Genomic DNA, 26,034 nt, shown 5'->3' with positions numbered 1-26,034 from the left:
GCTGTCCATGAGTTACTTACAGTCTAAATGTGAAAAAGGAAAAGTATATAGGTACAAGAGGTGTTTCTAATGATTGTAGATGTTTAACCTTTATAATTAGTATAATGGCTAAGGAAAGACATTTTAAAGAACAAACTAGGAGAAAGGAAAAATAGAAAAAGTATATGACTTGCAAAGAATGAATGGAAGTGAACAGAGATAAATGAGGTGATTATTATTAAATGAAGTGAATTGGGGTAGACATGGAAACAGGGAATAAGCAATTTCTGAATTAGATGCATTAAGCAGTAGGGAGCCAGAGAAAGGATTTGAGAAGGGCAGTGACCTAGTCAGAGTGACAGATGACACAGATTTTTCTTACTGTGGCATTTTAAATTGGTTATAGAAAAAGTAGAAAGCAGAGTCTACAAAAATGAAAATTTTTAATAGTCAAATGATGATAATATAAACCCTAACAGCAAAAAGATGGCATAAATTAAGAGAATGGTTTAGGAAAGACATTCGAATAATGAAACAAACTTAATGAAACTCATGGGTGTGAAAATTCAAAGGTAGCAGTATGATTTTACGCCTGGAAAATGAGGAAATGACCAAGTAGAGTTTTGAAACAAAAATCATTGAGTACTAAAGCACCACATTTTCTTCGGGGGAGGGAGCAGTCCAAACAGTCCCTCAAACATGATGCATTCTTAACCTGCTTTACTAACACTTGGCAAATGCAACTATAATCAGAGATGCTGGTAGTGGAAAACTGGGAATAATTTTAAATATACCTAAATAAGGGAGTGTTTAGGATCTATTCTTAGATCCAAGATAGGACTTGGGTCATAGGGGCCTCTCAGATAATAGTTTGATAAATTATCCTTACCCAATTATGCTGTATAATATTTGCAAGTTTAATTTACTTTAATGTTCTCACCTTTGCTCTAATTTTTCATAACATTAAATTATTAGTGGTTTCCCTTTTATATCAAATTTTCCAATATTTCAGATTTTTGGAATATTTTTTCCCCAAGCACTTAGTCCACTGGGTGAATGTTTTTATACAGTGCTTTATAAATTGTAAAATATTTTTAACAACTGGATGGTTATAAAAACTGAAATATAAAGCAGCTACCAGAATCATTCACAGCAGACTCAGTTAAAAAAGGACAGTGACTGTATGGCAACTTTTTAAACCTGATTTATCCAATCAGTCAGCTTTGAAGTTACACAACTTTTGGTGAATTTTGTAAAGTTGAAACGTCTTTTACATTGGGTTAATGAGACTTTTTCTCCATGTTTTACAAAAAGTTCTTCTGTATGCTCAATTGTTATCAGAAAAAATAAACATAATTTTAATGATAGAATATAGCTCTTCCTGGAGTAAGCTTGGATTTTAGTCAACTACTTAATAGAATAAACTTCCTCCTCATCTGGCACTCCTGATTCTGCTGACTCCACTCTTTCATGCAAAAGTTTCTAACACACTGTGAACTTTACTCTTTTACTATTATTGTCTGTCCCCATAAAATACAAACTTTTTTGTCTGGCTTGTTCAAATATATCCCAGGTTCCTACTAAAATACCTGAGTGGGCCTCCCTGGTTAGCGCAGGGGCTAAAGACAGTGCTGTGAAGCTCTCACCAGCCACTGTAGCATGAGTTCGATCTCCCGCTGGCCAGGGAGCAACCTGCATGGCGCTGCAGACCTCTTCTGTCTCCCCTCTGCTCCCCTCAGCTGTGTATTTCAGGCAATCCTCGCACCCCCCACTCTTCTGGTCTTTACCCCAGTTCTTGTGTGCATAAATAAATAAATCTTTAAAAAATAAAAATAAAATACCTGAGTTATAAAAGGCATACAGTAAATATTTGTTGAATAAATGATTTGTTGGATTTTTGGTATTTCCTAATTCAGTGAGGATAGTAATAAGCATCTATGAAACTCACTAGTTTCAGCTAAAGCAAATTAAAATAAATGTGTATTACCATTGACGTTCTTCAGACTCACAAATATTAATAGGTGCAATCTTAAGTGCTGGTAAGGCTGCGATTCCATGAGAACTTTAAAACATTACTAAGAATAAAAAAAAATTACTAAGAATATAAATTTTACAACTATTGTGAAAAGCAAATTTGTACCTAACATATATTCAAGTGCAGTGGTTTTCAAGTGTTTTATTTTGCCATAAGAGAAATACATTAACATCATGATCTACATAAATTTTGTGTACCTACCTAAATAACAAAAATTCCATGAAACAGGGAGTGACATATTCTGATATTTTCTATACTCCTTTATTAAAAAAAAATGATGATGAGTTAGTGAAGTGGTTTTACAATTCACTGAGTCATAACATAATTTGAAAAATACTAACCTGGACAAGTTTTGGCACACAAAAATTGTATAAAATTAAGAAACTAGGTCACATGTGGATAAGTCTGAAGGACAGTGCTGGCCAAATTTAACAGGTTATAGAATTTTTTAAAATGTGAACAAAAAACCTGTGTATTATTTGACTATTAGGATGAATGTAAATATAAAATCATGTATGAGAATGAAAGCACCTAATACAGAGTAGCGGTTTCCTTTGAGGTTAAGAGGGAAGAGAATGAGATGAAAAACAGGCTGGCATAGAAGAGGAGATTCAGCTATAATTTTTTACTTTCTCAAAAGAAACCAAATCTTTAAATCTGTCAAAAATAATGTGTTAAGGCAAGATGAAAGTACATAGGTATTATATTTTCCATCTTTTCATGTGTGCTTGAAATAGTTTATAAAAGTAAAGTTTTATCATAAAACACACTTGGGGACTTGCTATTCCCTCCTACCTCACTTATACAATTCCAGTATAATGAAAACCCATACTTTGTTAAAATTTCTGTTTCAGACACCTCCTCTCTCTCTCTCTCTCTCTCTCTCTCTCTCTCTCTCTCTCTCTCTCTCTCTCTCTCTCTCTCTCTCTCTCTCTCTCTCTCTCTCTCTCTCTCTCTCTCTCTCTCTCTCTCTCTCGACTGTAACATGGATTGCTAATCTCATTAGTGTTTCTTTGGTACTTTGGATTTTACTGAATAATTTTATAGATTCATAGAACCATGTGACTTATTTTTTAACAACACATAGAAACTCAGTTTGGTTGAAGGGTGAGGATGAGTTTGGTTGAAGGGTGAGGATGCTAGTTCAGCTCTCTCAAATTGTTATTTTTAGTAAAAGTTGTTCACTTCTTTGGGAAACCACTATAATCGAAGGCAAGAGGGTTGGTGGGCTAGTTGTTCCTTTAGGTGTCTCCTAGTTTTAGAATTGTAGGACTGTTCCTAAGAATCTCCTTTTTTTATTGTTATTTCTTTGAAACTAAGCTGTGTTCTACAGACACTCTCATAATACTCAGAGTAATGGTTCAAAATACTCAGAGTAATGTAGTTGCTTGTTGTGTATTAAAAGCTAATTGAAATGATCAGTTCAACTTTGAATCTCATAGTATAGTTTCCACAGGGGTCTACATTTGTATTGTGTTCGTTAATAACATTGCCCTTTTCTTATGTTAAGTGATTTAGAATCTAGAAGAGAAGTAAAAAAAGAAGAAGGTGAAGCTTTTGCACGAGAACATGGACTTATCTTCATGGAAACTTCTGCTAAGACTGCTTCCAATGTAGAAGAGGTAAATAAAACCCCTTTTAAATGTTCACCATCTCTTTGTTTAATAGAAATGTTATATATGTTATGTAAGTATGTGTGTATATGTGTATGTATTCATTTATTGGTTTGTCTTCCATAAGCTATTTGGTCTCAGGTAGCTTGTGAATATTATAAATTAGGGAAATTTCTTCCCTCTGAAATGCCTTCTAACATTCTTCTTATATCAGATGTTTATATTTTATTCTGAGCCTTCTCTAGAAGCCAGAATGCTTTAAAACATCTTTGTATATATTTTCCCTAAAATCTTTTTTAAGTTTTCATGAGAGAAGAGGGGGGATAAAAGAACGTTAATAAAATTTCGTAATGTTTCAAGACACTAAACATTAGTAGCTATTTGTATCCTTCTGCTTAAATAAGGAAAGTGCTATATTAGAGCTATTACACAAAGCTTAGAAATTTGCTATCTTTAATAGATAAAATTTGCTATATTGCAGTTATTTTGATTGATCAATCCGAACTATTGGAGTTTTCTTAATACGTCGTATTCTTTTCTGCTGTGTGTTTGCTTATACTAATATGGAGATGAATAGACAAATTAATCCTATCAAGTTAAATTATATTTCTACACTCTATTTTATAAAAAGCAGAAAAGACACTAAGAAAATAAGTAGCTTGCCCAGAGTAATTATTTAGTTCCCACCTTCTGGATAAGAATCTTAAGAACATCAGAAGAAAGGGATTCTGGGAAACAAATGATTGAAGAATTTCATTGTTCTAAGGATAACAGAAAATGAGGTCCTAGGCAGCAGTGAGTGTTTATAATGATGCGTAGAGCTTTTCTAATTAACCCCTTGAATCCAGAAATTGACTACAGTAATTCAACAACATTGGTGTTTTCACTTAAGAATTCTTTCTTGAGTAAGATGTTATATACATATCTAAATTTGATGGGGTGCTCTGTGATTGTCCTTAATTCATTTCCTACAGGAACCAACTAATGTTTTACTGGTTGTTGCCAATGTTTAAAACTTGATAGCATGTAAAAATAGTTTTACTTCATATAGCAAACCCAGAGGAGATGTTCCATCTATAAAATTTGTAGGTAAGATAATGTCATTTACCGATATTAGTTCAGTTGTTGCTGGAAATAGGTTTACAATTTGTAACTATTAATTTACTTATCTGATGATTTTGCCCATGAAGAATCTGTTGAAGTGTTAGAGATTAAATACACAGAGTAGCTTCCTACAACAAAGAATTATCTGGTCCACAATGTTAGCGGTGTTGAGGTTGAGAAACACTGAATTAGAGAATAATGGATAAAATTTTATATTAATGAGATGAAGTATCAACAGCTGAGTATAATATGTGGCTCTTTAGTTAGTTGTAAGGAAGTTGATATATGATTTCAATCTTAAAAATGCGTCAATTCCGGGCCTCCCCTGGTGGCGCAGCAGTTGAACACTGGGTTGTAAAGCTGCCCGCAGCCTCTGCAGCGCCAGTTCGATCACTGGCCACCGGCAAGGGTCCCACATGGCGCGCAGACCTCTCCTGCCACCAGCTGCTCCCCTCAGCAGTGTACTTCGGTCCTTCTGCCCATTCTGTTCCCCGCTCTGGCTCTGGTGAATTTTCTCACCCTCCCGTGCTTCTGACTGTACCCAGTGCTTGCATGAATAAATAAATAAATCTTTAAAAAAAAAAAAAAAGCGTCAATTCAGTGACAACCTGGGAGACTGTAAATTAGTGTTATTAAGCAGTGCAACCTCTGTTTTATGGACTGTCTCTGACCTATGATCCTACAGTTACTATCCTTGGCTATTTCAACATCTTCATGATGATGTTCACACCAAGATCCAAGTTTATTCCTCAGCCACACTGGACACCACCTTCTTTCCACTTCAGTCACTAACTAACACATCATTCAGCACTACTCTACTTGAACTTTATATTTGCATTTAACAATAGCCTCCTGATGGACCAGCTGTTTGCATTTACCTGAATTTATGTTGCCAATCTTCAACTGGAATCTTAAAATAAAAATGGCACCAAAGACTATACTTTAAAATTATGTTCTTAAAAAACAAAAAAATGAAGTCTTAGCATGCCAACACTAGATATTACTTGAAGAATTAGATAATACCTACTATTTAATACAGTTTTATATTTATTAAATCATATAATACTGCACACACACACACACACTTACCTTCTATGTATAACCAGACAGCTTTCTCCCTGTACTAGCAAACTACGATCACACTCAAATATTGTACTTAAGTATAATTGTTTTCAAACTGCAAGTCATAAGTTGTAAAGGAATATGTTCCTCCAATGATTGAATTTTAATCAGTTTTATACAAATTGGGGTGGCTTCAAACATGCTATTATCATTTATCCTTTTTATTATTCACTAAGGAAATACACCTATAGATATGATAGACATACACCCCAGAGTTCGTCTCCTAAATGTCAATTAAATAAAAAACCAATTTCAACAAAACGGTCTTGTGGTATTCCCATAACAGGAAACTAGAACTCTTTATATCTTCATTTCCCCTTACTGATGTTTTCAACCTGTTATTTGGATGTTATGCACATATATTTGGGTGCATAGCATATAGGGAGAAAACCCATATATTTCAGTTGCGTTCATTCAGTCAATATTTGAATGATCTGAATCTTAAGAAGTTATAGTGTCTTCACATTTTGTGTGAGGAAAATGTGTGAGACTCCCCTCTGGTTGAAAAAGATTACTTTGACTTCCATTTTACTAAAAATTTTGCTGATGAAAAAAATCAGTCTGTGTGACCAGCTGTAAATATTTTTACATATTAGGTTTGACTTGCATTTTCAACTGAGACTTGAAGGTCTTTGGAAGCACCAAGAAATCATGTCTGCATGGTAACTGCCTTTGGTCCCCATCAGATTCACATGCCCCTCTAGCAGTTTATTCTAAAACCACATGTTGTAATGGGCCTCACTCTGCAAGGTTCTAGGAAGATCTGACCTCTGTTCTATGACATGAGGAGTTTGTGTAAATATTACAAGGAGCTCCTTCTGTCTAGAATCTAGTGATCAAGTTGCATTCAAAGATATCAGAATTTAGAGGAATGTCTCATACGTGGAAAATTGCTCTCAAGAATTCTTTCAAATGATTAAGACATGTTAAGAACCTGAAATAATAATGCTGTCATATATTTGTATTTTATCAGAGTTCTTTCACATACATTATCTCCATTTTCCATGGAAGACTCAAACTCAGGTCTTTTGTTCCCATCTTTAATATTGTGCCACACAGTGAAGAATAGCAGTATTAAAGACTATTCTTCAGAGAGCTTTAATTGAAATGATTGCTAAAAAAAATATGATTGCTTCAGCTAAAGGGTCCAATGGTCAGGTGAGTTTAGAAGAAGAGGAAGTAGATCCCTCTTTTAGAAAACCAGAATTCACAATGGTATATTCGTTTCTGAGAACCACTGTTAGGAAAAATTGACCTTCATTTAATCTAGACATTTCCAGATATGATTTAACAATTTCCCCCAAAAAATGGAATTAGGGACAAGATATGTATAATAGCTGAAGAATGGTATGTATTATTTTACTTTTACTTTACCATTAAACATAGATTGCAATGGAAGGTCTGGAGACTTACGTTCTTAAGCTCTACTATCTCGTAAATCCTGCTTCCAAATCAGCTGAAATTGAGCAGTGCTTCTCAAACATTAGTGTGTACCTAAAAATCCTGTTAAATTTGCAGATTCTGATTCTATGGGTCTGGAGTGTGGCCTTAGAACCTTGCTTGCACTTGTTCAACTGACATCCATGCTGCTAGTCCTGGGCTCACCTTCTGAGGAGTACAGAGGCTATGAAATTCAGGTAGCCCTGTCACCTAACAGAAGAAACCGGCAGAGTGCTTTGCTGTTTCCTCAAAGAAAAATTCCTTCAGACCTTATCAGCATCATATCATCATCTCTTTTTCTACAGAATCCTGGCTTTTGGCCTATAATTACATAGATAAGTTTCAACCATCTTAAATACACAAACCTGTCAGCTCTCCTGGATGAGCTCTTTTCTAGCTTCTCGTAACATGTCTCCATTTTCTTGTTACTTTAAAAACAAAACAAAAAACACCTCAGGTTACAGTCCAACTTCTTCCACCATGACTAAGGTTACCTTGGATCTCTTAATTGCTTCCCCTAACAAGTGCTTTTCTGTTCTTACCTTGAACAATTCCTGGGGGATATTTGACACTTTGACTACTCTTCTGTAATCTTTGTTGTGCTGTAGCTTCATAATACTATTTTCTCCTCTTTCTTTGTGCTGCTTTAGCCTTTCCCAGAATCCTTTGCCAGCTCTTTTTTCCATGTTGAGTTGTCGTCACTCAGTGACTTCAGGTACTCTTGATCACTGCTGGCTGGACAGGTCTGCATGAGCGGTCAGACTCCCTGATGAACAAACACATCCATACTGAACGGACAGCCCTTCTCTATTCCAGTGTGCAGATCTTCAGTGTCTGCGTCCTAGAGTACGCCCCTTCCCTGCCCCTTGGCAGTCCTTTTTTTTTTTTTTTGGGTAATATGTGTCACTTTCCACTTGTGTCTTCTTGTTTCTGCCAGTTAAATACCTCTCCAAATCATTCTTTTCTATAATTCTATCCTAGTTGAACTCCCTGTCTTCATTTTTTCAGTCCTTTATACTGTTGCCTGTGGGATCTTTCTAAAAATGGAAATTGAGTGTCACTCCCCAGTTTTATATATTAAAACCATGTAATGGTTCCCCACAGCTTCACAATCGAATTCCTTAGTTTGGAAGACAAATTCCTTTATTTGTCAACCTCCCATAATGTGCTCCCCTTATTTAACTAAAAAGAATTCATCATGTGGGTGTATTAGTCCCCTTCACAAAGAGAGAGCAGAAGAGAGAGATATCCTGCACTTAAATACCTTTTCTTCCTACCTGATCTTGAAAGGATATAGTCGTCTAATACCTCTTTTGGAATGTTAGGACATCAGACACATCCACTTTGCACCCCTCCATCACCAACCACCACACACAGTCTAGGTTATTTACTTGTTTTACTGTATTCATTCCTGAATCATCCTGGGCATGAATTTGTCTTCACACTGTCATGACACTTGATTTTCATGCCCACCATTAAGGGCAGTTACAGGCGCAGACTGTCTTATCTTCTCTGCATCCCCAACACATAGCACAGTTTCTTTGCCACATAATAGATGACAAATGTTTGAAATGTTAAGTATTTGTTTAATTCTTCAGTCTTGCTCCTTTTCAGTGTTTATTCAGGATATGCTTTGATCCCACTTGTTAGCTTGTAGGTGGAATTCTGTCCTAAACTGTCTTTGCCCTAAGCATTTTTAAAAACTCAGATGTACAATGTCCTCCTTTGATCAGGAGCTTCCTCCAGTAGTTGCCTAAGATCTTTGTCACTTAAAAAAGCCTTTTTTAGACACAGGAATAATTGTAGCAAAGATTATGACAAACTAAGGAAGGCATCTCTTCCCCAAAAAAACCTTCCATCTGTTTGAAGATTTCAGGATAACCCAGAAACCATGTATTTATTTCTATAATTCCTTCTGTTTTTCTCTTTGTATTTTCCCTCTCAGGTAGCATTCATTTTCTAAGCCTTGTACATTACCAGACACACAGGATTATATTCACTTTGGGAAGTACTGATGATTGTGGTGTGACTAACAGCTAAGCTTGCTATTATTTGCCAAATTGTCACTTGTCAAATATCCTTTTTTAATCTTTCATCAGTTTGAAAGGTTATTTTTCCCCATATTCATTAATTTTACTTAAAATTTGAAATTTATATGAAACCAGAAAAGCATGAAAACAAAAAAAAAATAAGGCAGGGCCTCCCAGGTGGCACAGCGGGTTGAGTGCAGCACTGTGAAGCTGTCCGCAGCCTCTGCAGCGCAGGTTTGATTCCCGGCCAGCCAGGGAGATGCCCACATGGTGCAGCAGACCTCTCCTGACTTGCCTGCTGCTCCCTTCAGCAGTGTATTTTGGTCCTTCTGCCTGTTCTTCTGGCTCTCTCTGGTGAACCCACTCACCCTCCTGCGCCACTGGCCTGTACTCCAGTTCTTGTATAAACAAATAAATCCTTTAAAAAATTTAAGGCAAATCTGTAGGATTAAAAATATCTTAAACTTGAAAAGTCAGGACTGGAAATTCCTGGCTTAATTGTTAAAGTGTAAAAGATACAGCCATTTGATAGCTGAAAATACAGCCAACTAACCCTAAGACAGTTTGTGACCTGTCAAGCCACCTAACATGATAAGATATATGGATTCCATTGTCTGGGAAAAATAGAGAACTTGACCATAGTTTAGTAACTAAGAACAATTTCAAGGCCTCTTGCTAATCTTTGTGTCTTGTCCCAGTACTTGAAAATGTGCAAACTTAGTTTGCATTGAGACTTCTTACTTGCTGTGGGCTGTGTTGTAAGTGGTAGAACAGGTACTTCTATAAATCTAGAATGTGACTATAAACTGAAGACTGTTGTCCCCTTAAACTCTGTTCTTGGTGTGAGGTCATCGGTACTGAGACTTACTGCACAACTTTTCACCTGAAATCTGACCTGTCCTTTCAAACTCCTGTCAAAATAGCTTAATTAAAAACATTCTCTACTGTCTTCAATAGATTGGAGGACCATAGCATCTGCTTTTCTACCCCTTACTTGGCCATCACCTTAGGGAAGTTCGAGGATGATCCAAAACTAACTTTGAAAGTTGCATCCATTTTCTCTGCTTCTAAACTCGGGTAGCTAAACAGTATTGCACAATAATCTTGCTGATATCTGCGTACTATGCTTTCACACCCTTGTACATTATCTAGAGTATTTTCATATATAGGTACACAGTTTTGTATAGCACCAACTACCTAAACATTCCACTGTATATGACATATCCTATGTCTAAATAAAGTCTTCATTACCTTCTAGATCTGGTTTTCTTTTTTATTTATTTCAGTATACAACATACTCTCCTATATCAGTCACTTTAGCCAAAGTTAGTCATCTTTATATAAACAGCTTAACCATTCTCACCTTATTATTTACAAAATCTGTTAATTTTTCCAGAATAGATAATAAGCTTGTTCTTTGCTTTCCATTTTTGTTGCCACTGTTTTAATTTATCAAGTCTCCATATCTTTGGCGGATTATTGTTCTATCCTCCTTATTAGTCTCTCTGTTCCCTACCATAACCTCTTATAATTCATATTCTAAACTGACTTCTAATTTTGTCTCACATTTTTTTTACCTATTCAGAATTTCTTGACATCTGTTGACCCACCTCTAACCTCATCTCACAAGTCTGCCTGCCCCCAGCTTCCAGTATACCTTTGTTCAGAATGCTCTTTTCTACCCTTAATTTTCCTAATATATGAGTGGAAGCTTCCTTATCCTTCACTCACAAAGCCTTTTCTCTTGACAGTTTTTACCTTTAGAAGTGATCATATCAACTTACCCTTCTAAACAACTGTTGTTACTTTCATGCTATGTTCCTATGTGAGATTTACATCTGTCCTGAACTACCACATAATTGCAGTTAAAAACATCTGTATTTACCTCAGTATCCTCAGTGTCTGGTTCTGATCAAGCACTCAATAATTGTTGAATGAGGAAACTAAATTACTACAGAATTAAATGAATGTGTGTTACCTCTGACAGAAAGTAAGAACGGAAAATTCTTAATACCATAAATCCCAAACCTTTATAATCTAATAGTTATGATTTCTCCCCACTTTTATTTCCCTGCTAGATTGATCAGAATTTGTTTAGGCCACCTTCTTAATAAGCACTCTTACCCTCTTAATAAGCACTCATGGGTGGTGTTAAGTTTTGTAAAGGGAAAGAACAACACAGAGCATGTAAATAATAAATATTAACATACATCCAAAAGTAAAGCTGGAGATCCAGTATAATTTCAAGCTAGATGTTTCTTGAAGGTTGTGAGATAATCTGTTAATGTTCTATTTTAACTGCAATGCTAACAAAATAAATGAGAATTTCTTTGAATTGTGTTATAAACAAGTGATCTTAATAAAAGCTGTTAAGCTCCGTAGATGTAGCAATAGCCTTCTTCTTCTAGTGGAACATAGGAAACCATATGAAAGAATGAAAGTCCAGGGCTTCCCCGGTGGCACAGCGGTTGAGCGCTGAGTTGCGAAGCTGCCCACGGCCTCTGCGGCGCCGGTTCGATCCCTGGCTGCTCCCCGGCCACCAGAGGAGGGTCCCACATGGCGCACAGACCTCTCCTGCCGCCCGCTGCTCCCCTCAGCAGTGTACTTCGGTCCTTCTGCCTGCTCTGCTCCCCGCTCTGGCTCTGGTGAATTCTCTCACCCTCCCGCGCTTCTGACTGTACCCAGTGCATGTATAAACCAAACAAAACAAACAAATAAATAAATAAATAAGACATGCCTCAAAAAAAAGAATGAAAGTCCATTCATTGAAATTTGCGTTGGTGTGGACACTGAGGGGGAAAGAAAAGAAAATGGTTCTTCCTCCACTGGGTTTTCCCTGCTTGCTACTTTATCCTTCTGAAAGGTGAACCCTCTGCAGTATTTCCATGAAATGCCATTTGAAAGCTACTGTATTGGATGATGTATGGACCCTTGCCACTGAAGCTAGATAGAATATCTGAAGTTACAGAGTTGAAGGAGTTTTAATGTTTAACTTTTTTAATATAGTTTTATTCACTAAAGAGTATTGATCATTCTTCTCCTTTAGCCCCACATTTAGCCATTCTGCTACTTTTTAAAAAAAGATTTATTTATTTGTGCATACAAGAACTGGGGTGTAAGCCAGAGGTGCAGGAACATTCTGCTACTTTTATAGGTATAATCTTATCCCACAGGTTTTCTTGAAAGCAAGTAAATTTCCTTGTTTCTCTACAAGTTTAATTTATTTTCAGAAATAACAAAAACCTATGTAAATCACTTAACACAGTGACAAACCCATAGTAAGTATCAGTAAATAGCATTATAATAATCAAATGGAAACCTATACTGTCCGTAGCATTGATTAGAAATTGAGAAGAAAATCGAACATTCTTATTTGTTTCTCAGTTCTGAGAAAACTAAAACATTAGTTATTTTACAAGGTATTTTTCTCTCTAGCATCTGTTCAAATAAAACTGTCAAAGAAGCTGTGATATGTTACTTTGAATTCTCATCTAACACATGCTGAAATTTTTATCTTGCCACAAGGTGGCAGTATATTACATAAGGAAATAAATATTACTCTATTGTAGACAGAATTTATTTTCAGTATTTTGCCTTAAAAAAATGTAAAGTAAAAGTCAAAATCAAGCAACTATAAACCAGAGACACACTACAGGGGTGGGGGAGGAGGGAGTAGGATCAAAACAAAGGGGGGTGGGAATTGTATGGGGATTGTAACCAAGAAGAAAATGCATACATTGTGCAAAAATGAAAAATGATGTAAAAAAAATTAAAATAATAATAATAAATATTAGACCATAATAAAGATAACGTACTATTCCATGTTCCCTTTTGCTTCTATTCTCCCACCTCAGCTGTGAAAATCTTAGCACATTATCCACTAGGCCTGCCTCAGTCTTGTATTCTCCCTTTATCAGTTAGAGCAAAATGTTTTTTTTCCTGCTCTTCCACAGAGATTTGCCTTTCCTTAGAGTCTCACAACTAAATTGTTTTGATGCAGCAACAACAGGCACTCTGTCCCTCCTCTTCCCAGGATCTCCCAACGTACCTAAAGAAGTGCCAAATTTGTGGTAATGATTTATTGGGCACCCTTGGATAAATGTCAAATGATAGGTAAGATACACATTAGCTTGTGTGTCTGCCGAATATTTATTTGACTTATAATGCACTTACAGTTTTTAGGGGTTGTGTTTGTTTTAATTTGTGCTATAGAAGTCAAGTTCCTAAAAACATACTTACATTTGGGTATTATCAACACTGTTTAAGTAATTATTGCCAAGAGTTGAACAATTAGTATGTGAGATGGAAAGCAAATAACGGCTAATCAAGGTGAAGGACTGAACATAGCAGTTAATCAAAATAGGGCAAAGGGGAAGAGTTACTGATAAAATAGTGAGTCTGGTTTCTGATACCAAATAGAACAAACTGCATGGGAAAGCAAGAGACCTAACAAATTCCTTTGACTACAAGGAAATTGGTTTATACTTACAATTGCGGATCTGCAGAGATACTGTTTGTTTCACAGTGCTAATAATTAAATTATTTATTGATTTCTCCGCAAAACAAGTTTTGCTGAGTTTCTCTATATCCCACTTGTTAATATTTAAATCTGACTATGTGGGGCCTCCCTGGTGGCTCAGCGGTTGAGAGCTGGGTTGCGAAGCTGCCCGCAGCCTCTGTGGTGCTGGTTCAATCCCCGGCTACTCCCCGGCCACCGGAGGAGGGTCCCACGTGGCGTGCAGACCTCTCCTGCCGCCCGCTGCTCCCCTCAGCAGTGTACTTCGGTCCTTCTGCCTGCTCTGCTCCTCGCTCTGGCTCTGGTGAATTCTCTCACCCTCCCGCGCTTCTGACTGTACCCATTGCATGTATAAACAAACAAACAAACAAATAAAACATGCCTCTATAAAAAAAATAAAAATAAAAATAAAATAAATCTTTAAAAATAAATAAATCTGACTATGTGAATAAAATGTGGACTGTAGATTAATATATTCTTGTAGTTCTGTCCTACATTTCACAAAACCTGCAGTGATCTTTAAGATGTCATGTTTTAAATCAACTTTTAAAAGTATTACATTAAGTGATGCTGAAATTCTGTAGGGATGTCATCAGCTTGGTTCGTTTTTCTGACAGTGAGGAAATAAGGGTTCTATATACATAAAAACTAGTAATAATGATAGAAGCATCTTGGAAATGTGTTTAATATTTCTTAGTTAAACAGCAACTACCGTGCCTGTCTCTCTTGGTACTTGGGCTACCATCACTAGTATTTGTCCCTCGCAGCCAGGTCTGTGAATGTCTGCGCAAGCCTGTTGCTCCCACCACTACTGTCCTGAATGGGCTTCCCATGGCCTCTTCCCTAGTACTGCGCATGCTTATCCCTGACTGCCACTCACAGACAAACCCTCATGAGCTCTCTCTTCCCCTCCTTCTCATAAATTGCTTGGGAAGTAGAAAAGGTAGTTAAAATTATGTCTGAAAATGGAATAAGTTTCAAGTTAAAATTGTTATATTAAAGCATTAGCTTTAGAGTAAGGCTTTGTACTATCTAGTTAATTGTTGCTAATTCGTCATATTTTTCTTTGTTCTAGAGCTATTTCAGATTGTTACATCTCTATCTTGAAAAACATACATGGAGATTGATTTTTTAGTACTAGAGTGAAATGAACAATTAAAACTCTTGCCAATTACTGTAAATGCTATATATCTCTCTGAGTTCTTGAAGTGATTTGCAGGTTAAGTCTGTGAAACCCAAAACTCTTAGAAGTGTCATTTGATTTCAAATAAGCCATAAAAGTATTTAGTTAATACTCATATTTGAGAAATCAACTATTGCAACCCAGAGCCACACACTTTTAAATCAGATGTACTAATATTTACACGTGTCATGGGTTTTAAACTCTGAGAAGTTCAGTTATTAAAGTTCATCATTAATCACTTAATAATAGACACTAAATACTAATGTTCTGCTACGATGTGCATAAGACAGCCCATTTGTATAGTAGTACCCTTTGCTCAGGGAAATAAAAAGTATTTCAGTCTCTCTAATATGTATTTCAGAAAGGTGGATGACAAGTAAATGTAGCATTGACCAAAGGCCACTTCACTCAGATGATGGAAATTATAGAAGGAAAATAGGCATTTGTTATATTTCTGTTGTAATTAGTTTCATGTTTTTCAGGCTTAAAATACTTCTTAAGATCTTTGGGTACAACTACTTTTAAAAATACTTAATAAAATATTAAGAGGTGTGTAGAAAGTAAAGTTAATAGTGACTTAAAATTTTATATAGCATAGTTTTCTTAAGCCAGTTTTCAGTGATTTTTCAACAGATTAGCAAAAAGCCCATCTATTTATATAAACTTGACACAATAATGTGACTTATAATATAAATGTTTGTTTATGTGAAGTTTAACTCATTTATGAGTTCTGTCTAGTGTTCTAGTGAAATGTACACATGTGACTGCCCTGTAAGGAATTCCAATGCTGTGAATTTATAAATCTGTGAATTTATAAATATTTAGTTAGCCTGGTCCCTGAGACCATTATCATAATTGACATGTTATTGGAAATAAAGTTGTTTGGTGTTTTTTTTCTTATTTATAAGGATAGCTTCAATTTTAGAGGACTGTGAATCAATTCATAGTTGGCTAAAAGCCAATTTTTCCTTCACTTTAACTCCAGCACACACATGAAAAGTGTACTTGGTTCCTAAGTGCCTTGTGAATCTGCAATGATTAATTCTTCTCATTATTTTGCTGCAAATTCTCATGACCCTCTCTGATGATTCGATCAGCCACTTAGAGTTTATGCATATTCATACCTCTGTGCTCCTGCCGCAGTTGGTCACGTCTCCTTCACTGACTGGTATGTTCTTGGTGCAGTAATTGAGCTGCAGTAGATTGATTACTCTGGGGAGCTGTAAGGCCTTTAAAGGTGAAAACATATCAGTCCTGTTAATTAGGAAACAAAAGCTCTGGTGGCAAGTTCAGCAGTCAAATGTTTCCAGTGTAGAAAAGATGAAAGGTATGATTTGTTCCTCTCCATGAACCCTGTTTACTTTATAAATTTTGAATCAAGTCTGTGTCAGTGGTAGTAGTGAATAGCCTTTTGTGAATTGTCATAAAGTGGTAGTTGAAGAAAACCTGACTTACAATGTTGATTATATTGTAATCTCAAATCTGATCGTTTTGAACCTGTGTTTAATATACCTTACGTAGCACTGGCAATAATTGTGCAAAGTATCTTAATACCTTACATAAATGCTGTGGATCAATTTTTGTATTTTTAAGTTAATTTGACTACAGTGTTCTCATACTAATTTTTGTCATTTTAATAGTATATCATGTGGGAAAGGGTGGAAGTTTATTTGACCTGACAAAGAAGTTGGGCTGCCCTTTCACCTCTTTAACACAAGCATCCTTTGATTGTTTCCCTCTTAAACTGTATATTAAGTAATACATTGTCATGACAAAAAGTCCTGTGTGGAACAGTTGCCTCCAGAAGGAAACTAGTTTCAAGACGAGGTTTATGCATTTGTCTAGTTGTCATGTGTCTTGCTCGTGTGTGCTGTTTTCACAGTATATAGTCTCTCCCTCCTACCCTGCTCATGAGTTTTTCTCTGGAGATATAGTTCACATACCATAATTCATATACTTATACCTTTTAAGTGATGCTGTTCAGTTATTTCTGTATTTTCAGATTTGTATAGCCATCACTACTATCAAATTCCAGATACTGATAAACCCAAATCATTAATAGTCACTTTCCATTTCTCTCTAGCTCTTACTCCTAGTAACCAGTAGTCTGCTTTCCATCTCTGTGGATTGGCCTTTTCTAGACATTTCATATAATTAGAATCATAGTACATGTGGTCTTTTGTGCTTGGTTTCTGTAATGTTTTCAAATGTTCATACACATAGTAGCATGAGTCAGTACTTTGTTTCTTTTGTGCTTGAATAATATTCCATTGTATAGGTTATGCCACACTTTGTTTCTTTCTCATCAGTTGGTGACCATTTGTGGTGTTCACGCTTTTGGGCTTTTATGAATAATACTGCTAAAAATGCTAATGAACATTCATATACATCTTTACCTTATTCTTAGGGGAATATTGGTTACTTTTCTTATGTTGAACATTATCATATTGTCTGGAACTTTTATGTAATGTTCTTTTACTGTTGTGGTCTAAAATAATATTAACCAATTTCTGTACTTTGTATTTCAGGCTTTTATTAATACAGCAAAAGAAATTTATGAAAAAATCCAGGAAGGAGTCTTTGACATTAATAATGAGGTATATACATATAAACATTATTGACTAATATTTGTTTAGAATTGAAATTTAATTACTACTTGTATTTATGATTTTATATTTTTATAAATTCCTTCAGTAAATCTTTGATATCAGTTAACATAGTTTACATCATCTAGCTAACTGAAAATTTGTTATATGTTGTGTAATAGTTAAATGTTTTTATTCTAGTAGAGCATCACTTGGATTAAAAAGTGACCCTGCCCCCTTATGCAAGCAATGTAAAATAATATAAATCCCCCAAAGAGAGAAGAAAATCCATTTTCATCCACACATCCATATGGTGTCATCTGCTGTGAGGAATAATTTTCTAGTGTGTAAATGTATGTGCTGTGTTACTAATGCAAGATACTCTTTCTGTTGGCTGGCATGAAAGAAGGAAATACCTAATTTGGAAATTATTCCTGGTATAATGTAGCACGTTTTCAGGAGACTAAATTAATATATTGGCAATTGGCACTGGGTAGTTTTGGCAGTGGGGGCGGGGACGGGGTTGGTGGAGGGGAATATTATTTTGAACCTATTTGATTAACATGATTAGGATAAAATGTAAAAGTTTGAAGCAATATTATTTAGAATGTTTACCATTTTGACCTAAATTCCTGCTATGCCTTTATCTTTATTCAGAATGTTTCTATGGATATTTATATAAGTATTTTTGCCATTTCACAATAATACTTCATGCTTCCAAGAGAGGACGCCTCATCCCCTCTCCCCAATTGCAATTAGGAAAGCATTGTAATTATGAAACCATTGCATATGTGTCTCTTAGTCTGTACATAAACATAGCTCTTCATTTTTTGCCTAAATATTCTTTGCTAAAGCAGACAGAATTTTGCTGAAGGTTTCCAAAAAGTGCTTGATTTCCCTCATTTCTTTTAATTTGTCACAATATATAGTTTCTAAATACTATCTTCTAGCCTTTTGTGGCAGTAGATCTTGAGTTAATTTAAAGGCGACACCATTCAGAGACTAATGCCATATAAATTGAACAGTAATTGGACCTCTATTTAAAAGGGCACGTTCATTGTTTCTGTCTAGTTTCATATAGTAGCTGACTGCTTTACTGTGCCTTGTGTAGCTTTGATTGTAATGTGCTGTCAGGAGCCAACAGGCCGTGCGATTTATTTGGCCTAATGCCAAGTCTGACTCCTTGATTCCTCAAGAAGTTGCTACCAGCCCAGAGGGGGCAAAACCAATGAGCCATAGGGCATGCTTTTTATTAAAGAGGAGTCAAAAGAGCGAAAAGAAACCACATCAGCTGCTGTCAATACTGAGCTAGTGCCAGAAACCCCAAGGCTACTACTGTTGCAGAACAACTGCCAAGCACTATAAATCTGAGATTTACTGTGACGTAAAGTTTCCTTAAGAGCTTAATTTCTGAAGCTACTGTATTACTTTTCTCAAAGTGTTGTATTTTTAGGTAAAATCCACTTGAGGGAGTGAGGGTTAAGACATAAGTGTGAGTTTGATGAATGAAAGAACTACTCTGTGTGTGGGTTCTTGGCAAGCTGCCATGTCTTTGGGGATCATAGAAATTATTGATGACACAGAACACTCATGCCCTTAGCCTGTACAGCTGATTCAACATGGAACAGAAATGCTGTCTAGAAAAAAGATTTTAAGTTGTATTAGAGTAGCACGGGTTTTGTATATTTTGTCATTTAAAGATTTCTTGCATTGATTATTTTAAACAATTTCTGCATTATAAGAATTCCCTGAAAAGCAGCACTATCCAGTTTCTGTTTCCCTAGTACTTGTGTGATAATTACTTTCAGAAATATTTTTATAGTGTTATTTTTAAAAGAAAGGACCATCCCCTAAGAGATACCATTTGAATTGTTGCCAGACTCTGCTTAATATATATTTAGAATTGTTTGGTAAAATTGTGTTATGAAGAATTAAGTGGATTTTTAAAATTTTAGTTAGACTATACTGTCTGGTTGGATCCAGTTGTATTTATTATGTTTTTCTCTTTTCAGGCAAATGGCATTAAAATTGGCCCTCAGCATGCTGCTACTAATGCCACACATGCAGGCAATCAGGGAGGACAGCAGGCCGGGGGAGGCTGCTGTTGAGTTCCGTTTTTACTGTCTCACTACTCAAATGGGGCCTACTCCCTTATTCTTTCACCCTCTCCTCCTGCTCAGCTGAGACATGAAACTGTTTGAAATGGCTTTATGTCACAGAAGACTTTAATCCTTCAAATTCTTGTATAACTTTGAATAAATGGTTAATGTTCACTTAAAGAGACAGATTTTGGAGATTGTATTCATATCTATTTGCATTTGATTTTTAGGTCAATTGATGTGATTATTTTTGTTAAATGTCGTCTTGTGCCCTTACCTACGGAACTGAATTGTATTAAACACTACAAAGTCATCTTGAGTATTTTAAATCAGTTTGTGTAGCTAGGTTTCCCAACACCTCTGGTTACCTAATGTTTAATATTATAGAACTGTCCTCAAAAAGTTTGTCACTTTTCAAGGCTATAAGGAAAAACAGAAGGACTCTTTTAATTCTGTATTTATCATTTACTTTCTGTGTATATATAGTTTAATAACCTGCTTGGGTGTAATTTGCCAAGCTTGAATTCTTTAATGCATTTGCATAAATTCTATACTGTTTAGAGCTTAAAGCTACAGAAGCATTGTTAGGAATTGCTTGGACACTAAATTTTAAACTTTTTGACATTGTTAACCAGCATGTTCATCTTTTCTTGTCACTAGTCCAAGAAAAATATGCTTAATGTACATTACTAATAGCTATGTATGTGTTAATCTGTTTTAATGCCAAAAGTTTGCTATTTGTCCACAATTTCTTTAAGACCTCTTCAGAAAAGGATTTGTTTGCCTTAATGAGTACTGTTAGGTCAAGGCACAGTATAATGAGTGAAAAGGACGGAAGAAGAACTCTCTCCAAATGACTCCAAGAAGATTGAATGTCCACATTTAGATGGTACATTGAGGACCTTAATCTTTCCTTAAACACAATAATGTTTTCTTTTACTTTCATTCACATGATTTCTATTTTTCATGCAGGACAGTTTTTCAACCTTGATGTACAGTGACTGTGTAAAATTTTTTTTTCAGTGGCAACCTATAATCTTTAAAATATGGTAAGCATCTTGTCTGTCTTGAAAGAAATACGACAATAAACCTGCCAGATGGAAAATCCTGTTAAAAAGTAGAAAAGTTTTAAGTAATTTACTCAGTGTGGTGGTTTTATCCTTTTTTTTTTCTTTTTCTCCCTTGGTCTATAATGAAATTGTTATAGCAGTGCAAAATAAAAGCCTATGTATAAAAGTGTTCTTTTTTTTTTTTTTTCATTATGACCACATTATTTTTTTCAAAGTATGTTTTCAGTCAGTCCACAGCTTATATGTATTTAAGCATGTTTTTTTTAGAAGGGTCCGAATGTTTAACACCCTTTTAAAAAAATTGCTAAATGTGATAGAGCTCTCAGTATAATGACTTTCTTTTTGTTACTGACCTAAGTGAGTGTTTTCTGTTCTTCAACCAACAGAAAACTCAAACTGTTAGACAAATTTATAAAGAAGTTCATATTATGAAACTATTTTCAATTCACTCTCCAACATCAACATTCTGAGGTCCTCCCTAAAGATTCAGCAACTGAATTCAGCAAATTCAGATTTAGATTGTCAAAACTTTGACATTGCTCTTGGAAATCACCCGATGCTATCTTAGCTTTGTTTTAATTTACTCCTGGGCAAGGTGAGAAGAAATCTAGTTTTTTTTTTCAGTATTGTTACTATAAAGTTTTTTTCCATTAAAGTGGTCATATCAAATTCACTGATCCTATAATCACTCTGATTAGTGATAAGTAGAAAAAGTTACAAGGACTTGATGTGCTGTATACCAAGAAGAGTATAATTTGAAAATTGTTATTTTTATGGCCTCCCTGGTGGCATATGGGTTGTCTTAGCACTATCATGCTGTTAACTCTGCGGCCTGAGTTAGATCCTCAGCCAGGGAGCTAACTCATGTGGCGTGGCAGACCTCCCCTGTCTACCCCACTGCCTTAGCAGTGTATTTCAGTAGTTCTGCCTGTTCTGCTCCCCACTCTGTGGTGAATCCTCTTACCCCCTGCACCTCTGGCCTACACCCCAGTTCTTCTCTGCATAAAAAAGAAATCTTTAAAAGTCAAAAAAAGAGAAAATTGGTATTTTTAAACCACTGTAACTTTTTCCAGAAGTTTGTTCCTTTTCCAGTGTTATTCCCCTAATTCTTTTATAAATCAATATAATACAGCTCCTACCCAGTAACTTTGAACTGCCTCCATCTTAGGCAGTTTCTTTACAAATCTCATCAACCGTTACTCATGTAATGCATCCTTTATGTCAGGTGACAAAACAATGTATATGGTTTCTAGTTCTTTGCTTATCCTTGCTTTTTTATCCCTAGTACAAATATTGGTATCTGTTTATACAATCTTTAATTCTGTATTTGAGTCTTTCGTAGATCTTTGATTTTTAGATCATCTGTGCACAGATTTTAGTAGCTAGAAAATCAGTCACTGAAAAAGTAAATAGAATTTTTAGTATCTCAACACATGACATGCCAAAATTGTAATCTTCATAATTTAAGTTTATTTGGGGCTTTAAAAGCCTGTTAACAGGAAATAGAACCTGTTTTATCTTCTATAAAGTCAAGAGAGTAGGAATGTAAATGCTAACCAAAACGTATCTGATCACTCAAAAAGATAACTATCTTTGAAACACATTAAATATTCTCTCATAGGTAGTGAAGTCCCACCTAAGCTGAGTATTCAGTTGGGCAGCATCGCTATATTAGCTGAAACATCATATAATGCAAGAAGATAAAACCCTGTTTCACAACTGACCATACAATAGACATATCTACCTGTATTTTTTGTTGTTTACTTGTACTTTGGTTTTCCAATTAATAGAGAGCCTTGTCCCATAAGCATTCTATGATGGGGTGTGTGTACATATATATAATAGTACTTACTTGGTTGAAGTGATGGGAAAGTTGAGGGTCATTCTACCCAATTCATTAGCTTTACAAAATCATGAGGCCAACTCTAAAATACTGAAGCACAAAGGACCAAAAACATGATAGAAAACACTGGGAAAAGACATGAAGTAGACAATTCACATAAGATAAAGTCTCTAAAATATGTTAAAAATTGATTCAAGCAAATATTTAAGGAGGAAGTCATACCAAATAGCCAAATACTGGAAAAGGGGATATTTTTCGACTCATTCTGTGAAGCCAGCATAACTGACCACCAAAACCAAAGAAAATGCAAAGAAAAAAGCTATAGTCCTCATGAACAAACAGAAAAGTAACAAAATTTATCAAAATTGAACAACATGAATATAGTTTTAAGCAAATTAAGACTGATGTGCCATTTGTCACCTATGAGATTGGAATATATTTAGTAAAAATATGACATTTTCTTGATGGGACCCATTCGAAGTGCAAGCTAGTACTACCTTTATGGAACTTGGCAATGCCTAATAAAACCACAAATATACTTTGCTGCAGAAGCTTAAAGCTACAAAAGCATTGTTAGGATTTCCTAATACCCCAATAATACCAACTGTACGAAGACACATGCCCAAGTTTACTCAAGAGCACTAGGTCTCATTACAAAATAACTGGAAATGACCTGTATGTCTGTGCATAAGAGAGTGATTGAATAAACTAGAGCACCACCACTCAGTGGAGTGGAGTGGTGCACAGTTATAAAAATTGAGGAAGAGCTCTGATTTTCAGGATACACTAAGTGAGAAAAGCAAAATGTAAGAATGTCTACAGCTTACCATCCATGTCTTAAAGACGGTATAAGAAAATATACATGTATCTGCTCCTCTGCAAAACAAACACAGGAAGAGTAAACTATATAAAAACTAAGATGGTTAGCTACAGAGAATGGGTGGATATAAGAGAAAAGAATTTGGGATGAGTGGCGCCTCTCAGTATATTTTTATTTAGCTCTACTCAGCTGTAGTCATGTTCCACATACTCTGAAAATAATTTGAATCAGCCATGATGTGCAGGAAACTGAATATGAAATACAAGCTAATTAATGAACTATGTTACAAGTGAATGACATTACGACACTGATGGGGTAGCAAATAAAACCAGCAATTTCGGAAGACAGGATTTTGATTGACTACGCTGTAGACTGAAAACAGAAGTGAACTATACTTAAGTATACCATAGTTGAAATATGACTAGCAAAATAAAAGTACATTTTGTGTATTAACATGGGGCAAATATGTTGTGGATAGTGAAAGATTTACAATGAAAGCAAAAGAAAGGCATCGAGAAAGGCATAAAGGTAGGGAAAGGCCAGAATGAACCCTGTGGAGTTAGATTGGAGTTGCAGCCGCTGGAAACTCATGGCTTTTACATGTACATATCTCATATATAGATTAAATGATAAATATCGTTTCCTAACTGTCTACTAGCGCCATAAGGCAGACCCCCCCAATAGCAATGCACACGCCTCGTGCTCAGGTACTAATTTCTGTTATAAGGGGAACGAGGGTGCCTTGGAAAAAATGGTTGACTCCAGAGCTGGAGCAAGATAATGCGAAAATGAGCCTGGAACATCTTGTGATGCCAGAAGGAAGTGCTCCTAAAATGATGAGCAGGGAAAGGTGAGGCACGTTAGAAGACACGAGCACCAACTTGCTGTCTCTGGTGGCTAAGTCTGGAACAATTTGAAAAGATGTTAGTAATGAGTTGTAGAACATAAAATACCTACGTGTTTGTGTTATAGAGCAATGGGGTGGGGGGAGTGGACATTCTTCACAGAATACCAATTAGTTGAGATAGAAGGCATGATGTAAACAGAAAATCCTCAAATAGCAATGCAATAATTGTTAAAGGGAGGAATTGTTAACGGTAAAGGGGAATAAAAGCAGGACAAGAAACAAAATATACGCATATATGCATCGTCTGTGCGTCCCCACAAAATATCATCACAAGAGTTAACTGACTTGACGCTACCTTCATCAAGTGAGGATGGATATTTGCTTTATAATTCTTTATACTTAAGTGTTTTATGCATTTTCTTTAAGATGTTATCTCCCTTAAACTAGATTACCTAATGAGTTGCCCTCCAAACTTAAATGTGTGAAATTTATCTTATTCCCTTGTTATGGAGTGAATTGTGTCCCCCTCCCAAAAGAAGAGATGCTGAAGTGCTAACCCCTAGTGCTTTAGATTGTATTCTTAGTGGGAAATAGAATGATCGTAGGTGTAATTAACTTAAGTTCAGGCTCTTACTGGAGTAGGTAGGCTCCCACTCCAGTAAGGCTAGTGCCCCTGTAAGAAGACAGCCATGTGAAACACAAAGACACACAAGGAAGGCCATGTGATAACAAAGGCAGAGATTGGAATGATGTAGTCTCAAACTAAGGCACACCAAACATTGCGGCAAACCACCAGAGCTAGGATAAGGCAAGGGAGAATTTCCCTACAGGTTTCAGAGGGAACATGACCCTGCTGACATCTTTTTTGGTTTTTCTAAGGTTTATTTATTTATGCATACAAGAGCTGGGGCACAAGCCGGAGAATGGGGGTTGGGGGCGGTGAGAGGATTCACCAGAGACAGAGTGGGGAAAAGAACAGACAGACTGACTGAAATACACTGCTGAGGGGAGCAGCGAGTAAGTCAGGAGAGGTCTGCTGCTCCATGTGGGTTGCTCCCTGGCTGGCTGGGGATCAAACTCATGCTGCAGAGCTGCGGATTGCTTCATAGTGCTGTGCTTACCACCTTGCACCACCAAGGAGGTCCCCTGCTGACATCTTGACTTTGGACTTTTAGCTCCAGAACTGTGAAGGAAAACATTTCTGTTGTTTCTAACCACTCAGTTTGTTGGCACTTGATTATAACTGCTCTAAAGAATTAATATATTCCTTATATCCTATGAATAAGACATTTTTGGATCGGTTGTGCCCACTCAGTGCAAAGCCACATCAAAGCCATGGTTCATGGGGGGAGGGGTGGTAGTTGATAACAGTCACTTCACTTCACTGCTCAGCCTAAGAAGCAAAGTCAACGTCTAGGAATATTATCTTTACACCTTCCTACTCAGAAAAATTTACAGTCAAGATGCTATTCAGAATAGGAAATATTTGTATGCAGAGATTTCATGAAAAATCATAGAAACAACACATAGTGACTTCTTGATATAACATTAAATAGAGTTTTAATGTTGTCAATTTTAATATTATTTATGCCCAGAATTCAATTTAAAATAAAGCAGATGTCAAGTGTACACAAATGTGAACTCGTGATGATTATGATAATAGCAGTGAAAAAGAAATCACACAAATTCCAGAAATGAGGTCCTTCCTGTTGTAGAATTACACAAGTAAGAACGAATTAAAAAAAGGG

The 26,034-nt window shown here is 35.9% G+C and overlaps 1 protein-coding gene across 2 annotated transcripts in view; it reads left to right on the top strand.

Moving 5' to 3' along the window:
* Positions 1–19,806, top strand: part of RAB2A (RAB2A, member RAS oncogene family) — a gene marked incomplete at its 5' end in the record, with an annotated part of 76,303 nt that extends 56,497 nt beyond the window's left edge. For both annotated transcript variants that reach the window (XM_084229171.1, XM_084229170.1), the window contains 3 exons: positions 3,525–3,636; positions 17,551–17,619; positions 19,620–19,806. In XM_084229171.1, the coding sequence (XP_084085297.1) occupies positions 3,525–3,636; positions 17,551–17,619; positions 19,620–19,715 (277 nt within the window). In that variant the 3' untranslated portion in view covers positions 19,716–19,806. The remainder of the gene's footprint in view (positions 1–3,524; positions 3,637–17,550; positions 17,620–19,619) is intronic.
* Positions 19,807–26,034: the final 6,228 nt, after the last annotated feature.

Source organism: Talpa europaea, assembly GCF_964194135.1.
Source record: "Talpa europaea genome assembly, chromosome: 3".
Classification (NCBI taxonomy): domain Eukaryota; kingdom Metazoa; phylum Chordata; class Mammalia; order Eulipotyphla; family Talpidae; genus Talpa; species Talpa europaea.
This window is presented reverse-complemented; position numbering and strand designations above follow the sequence as displayed.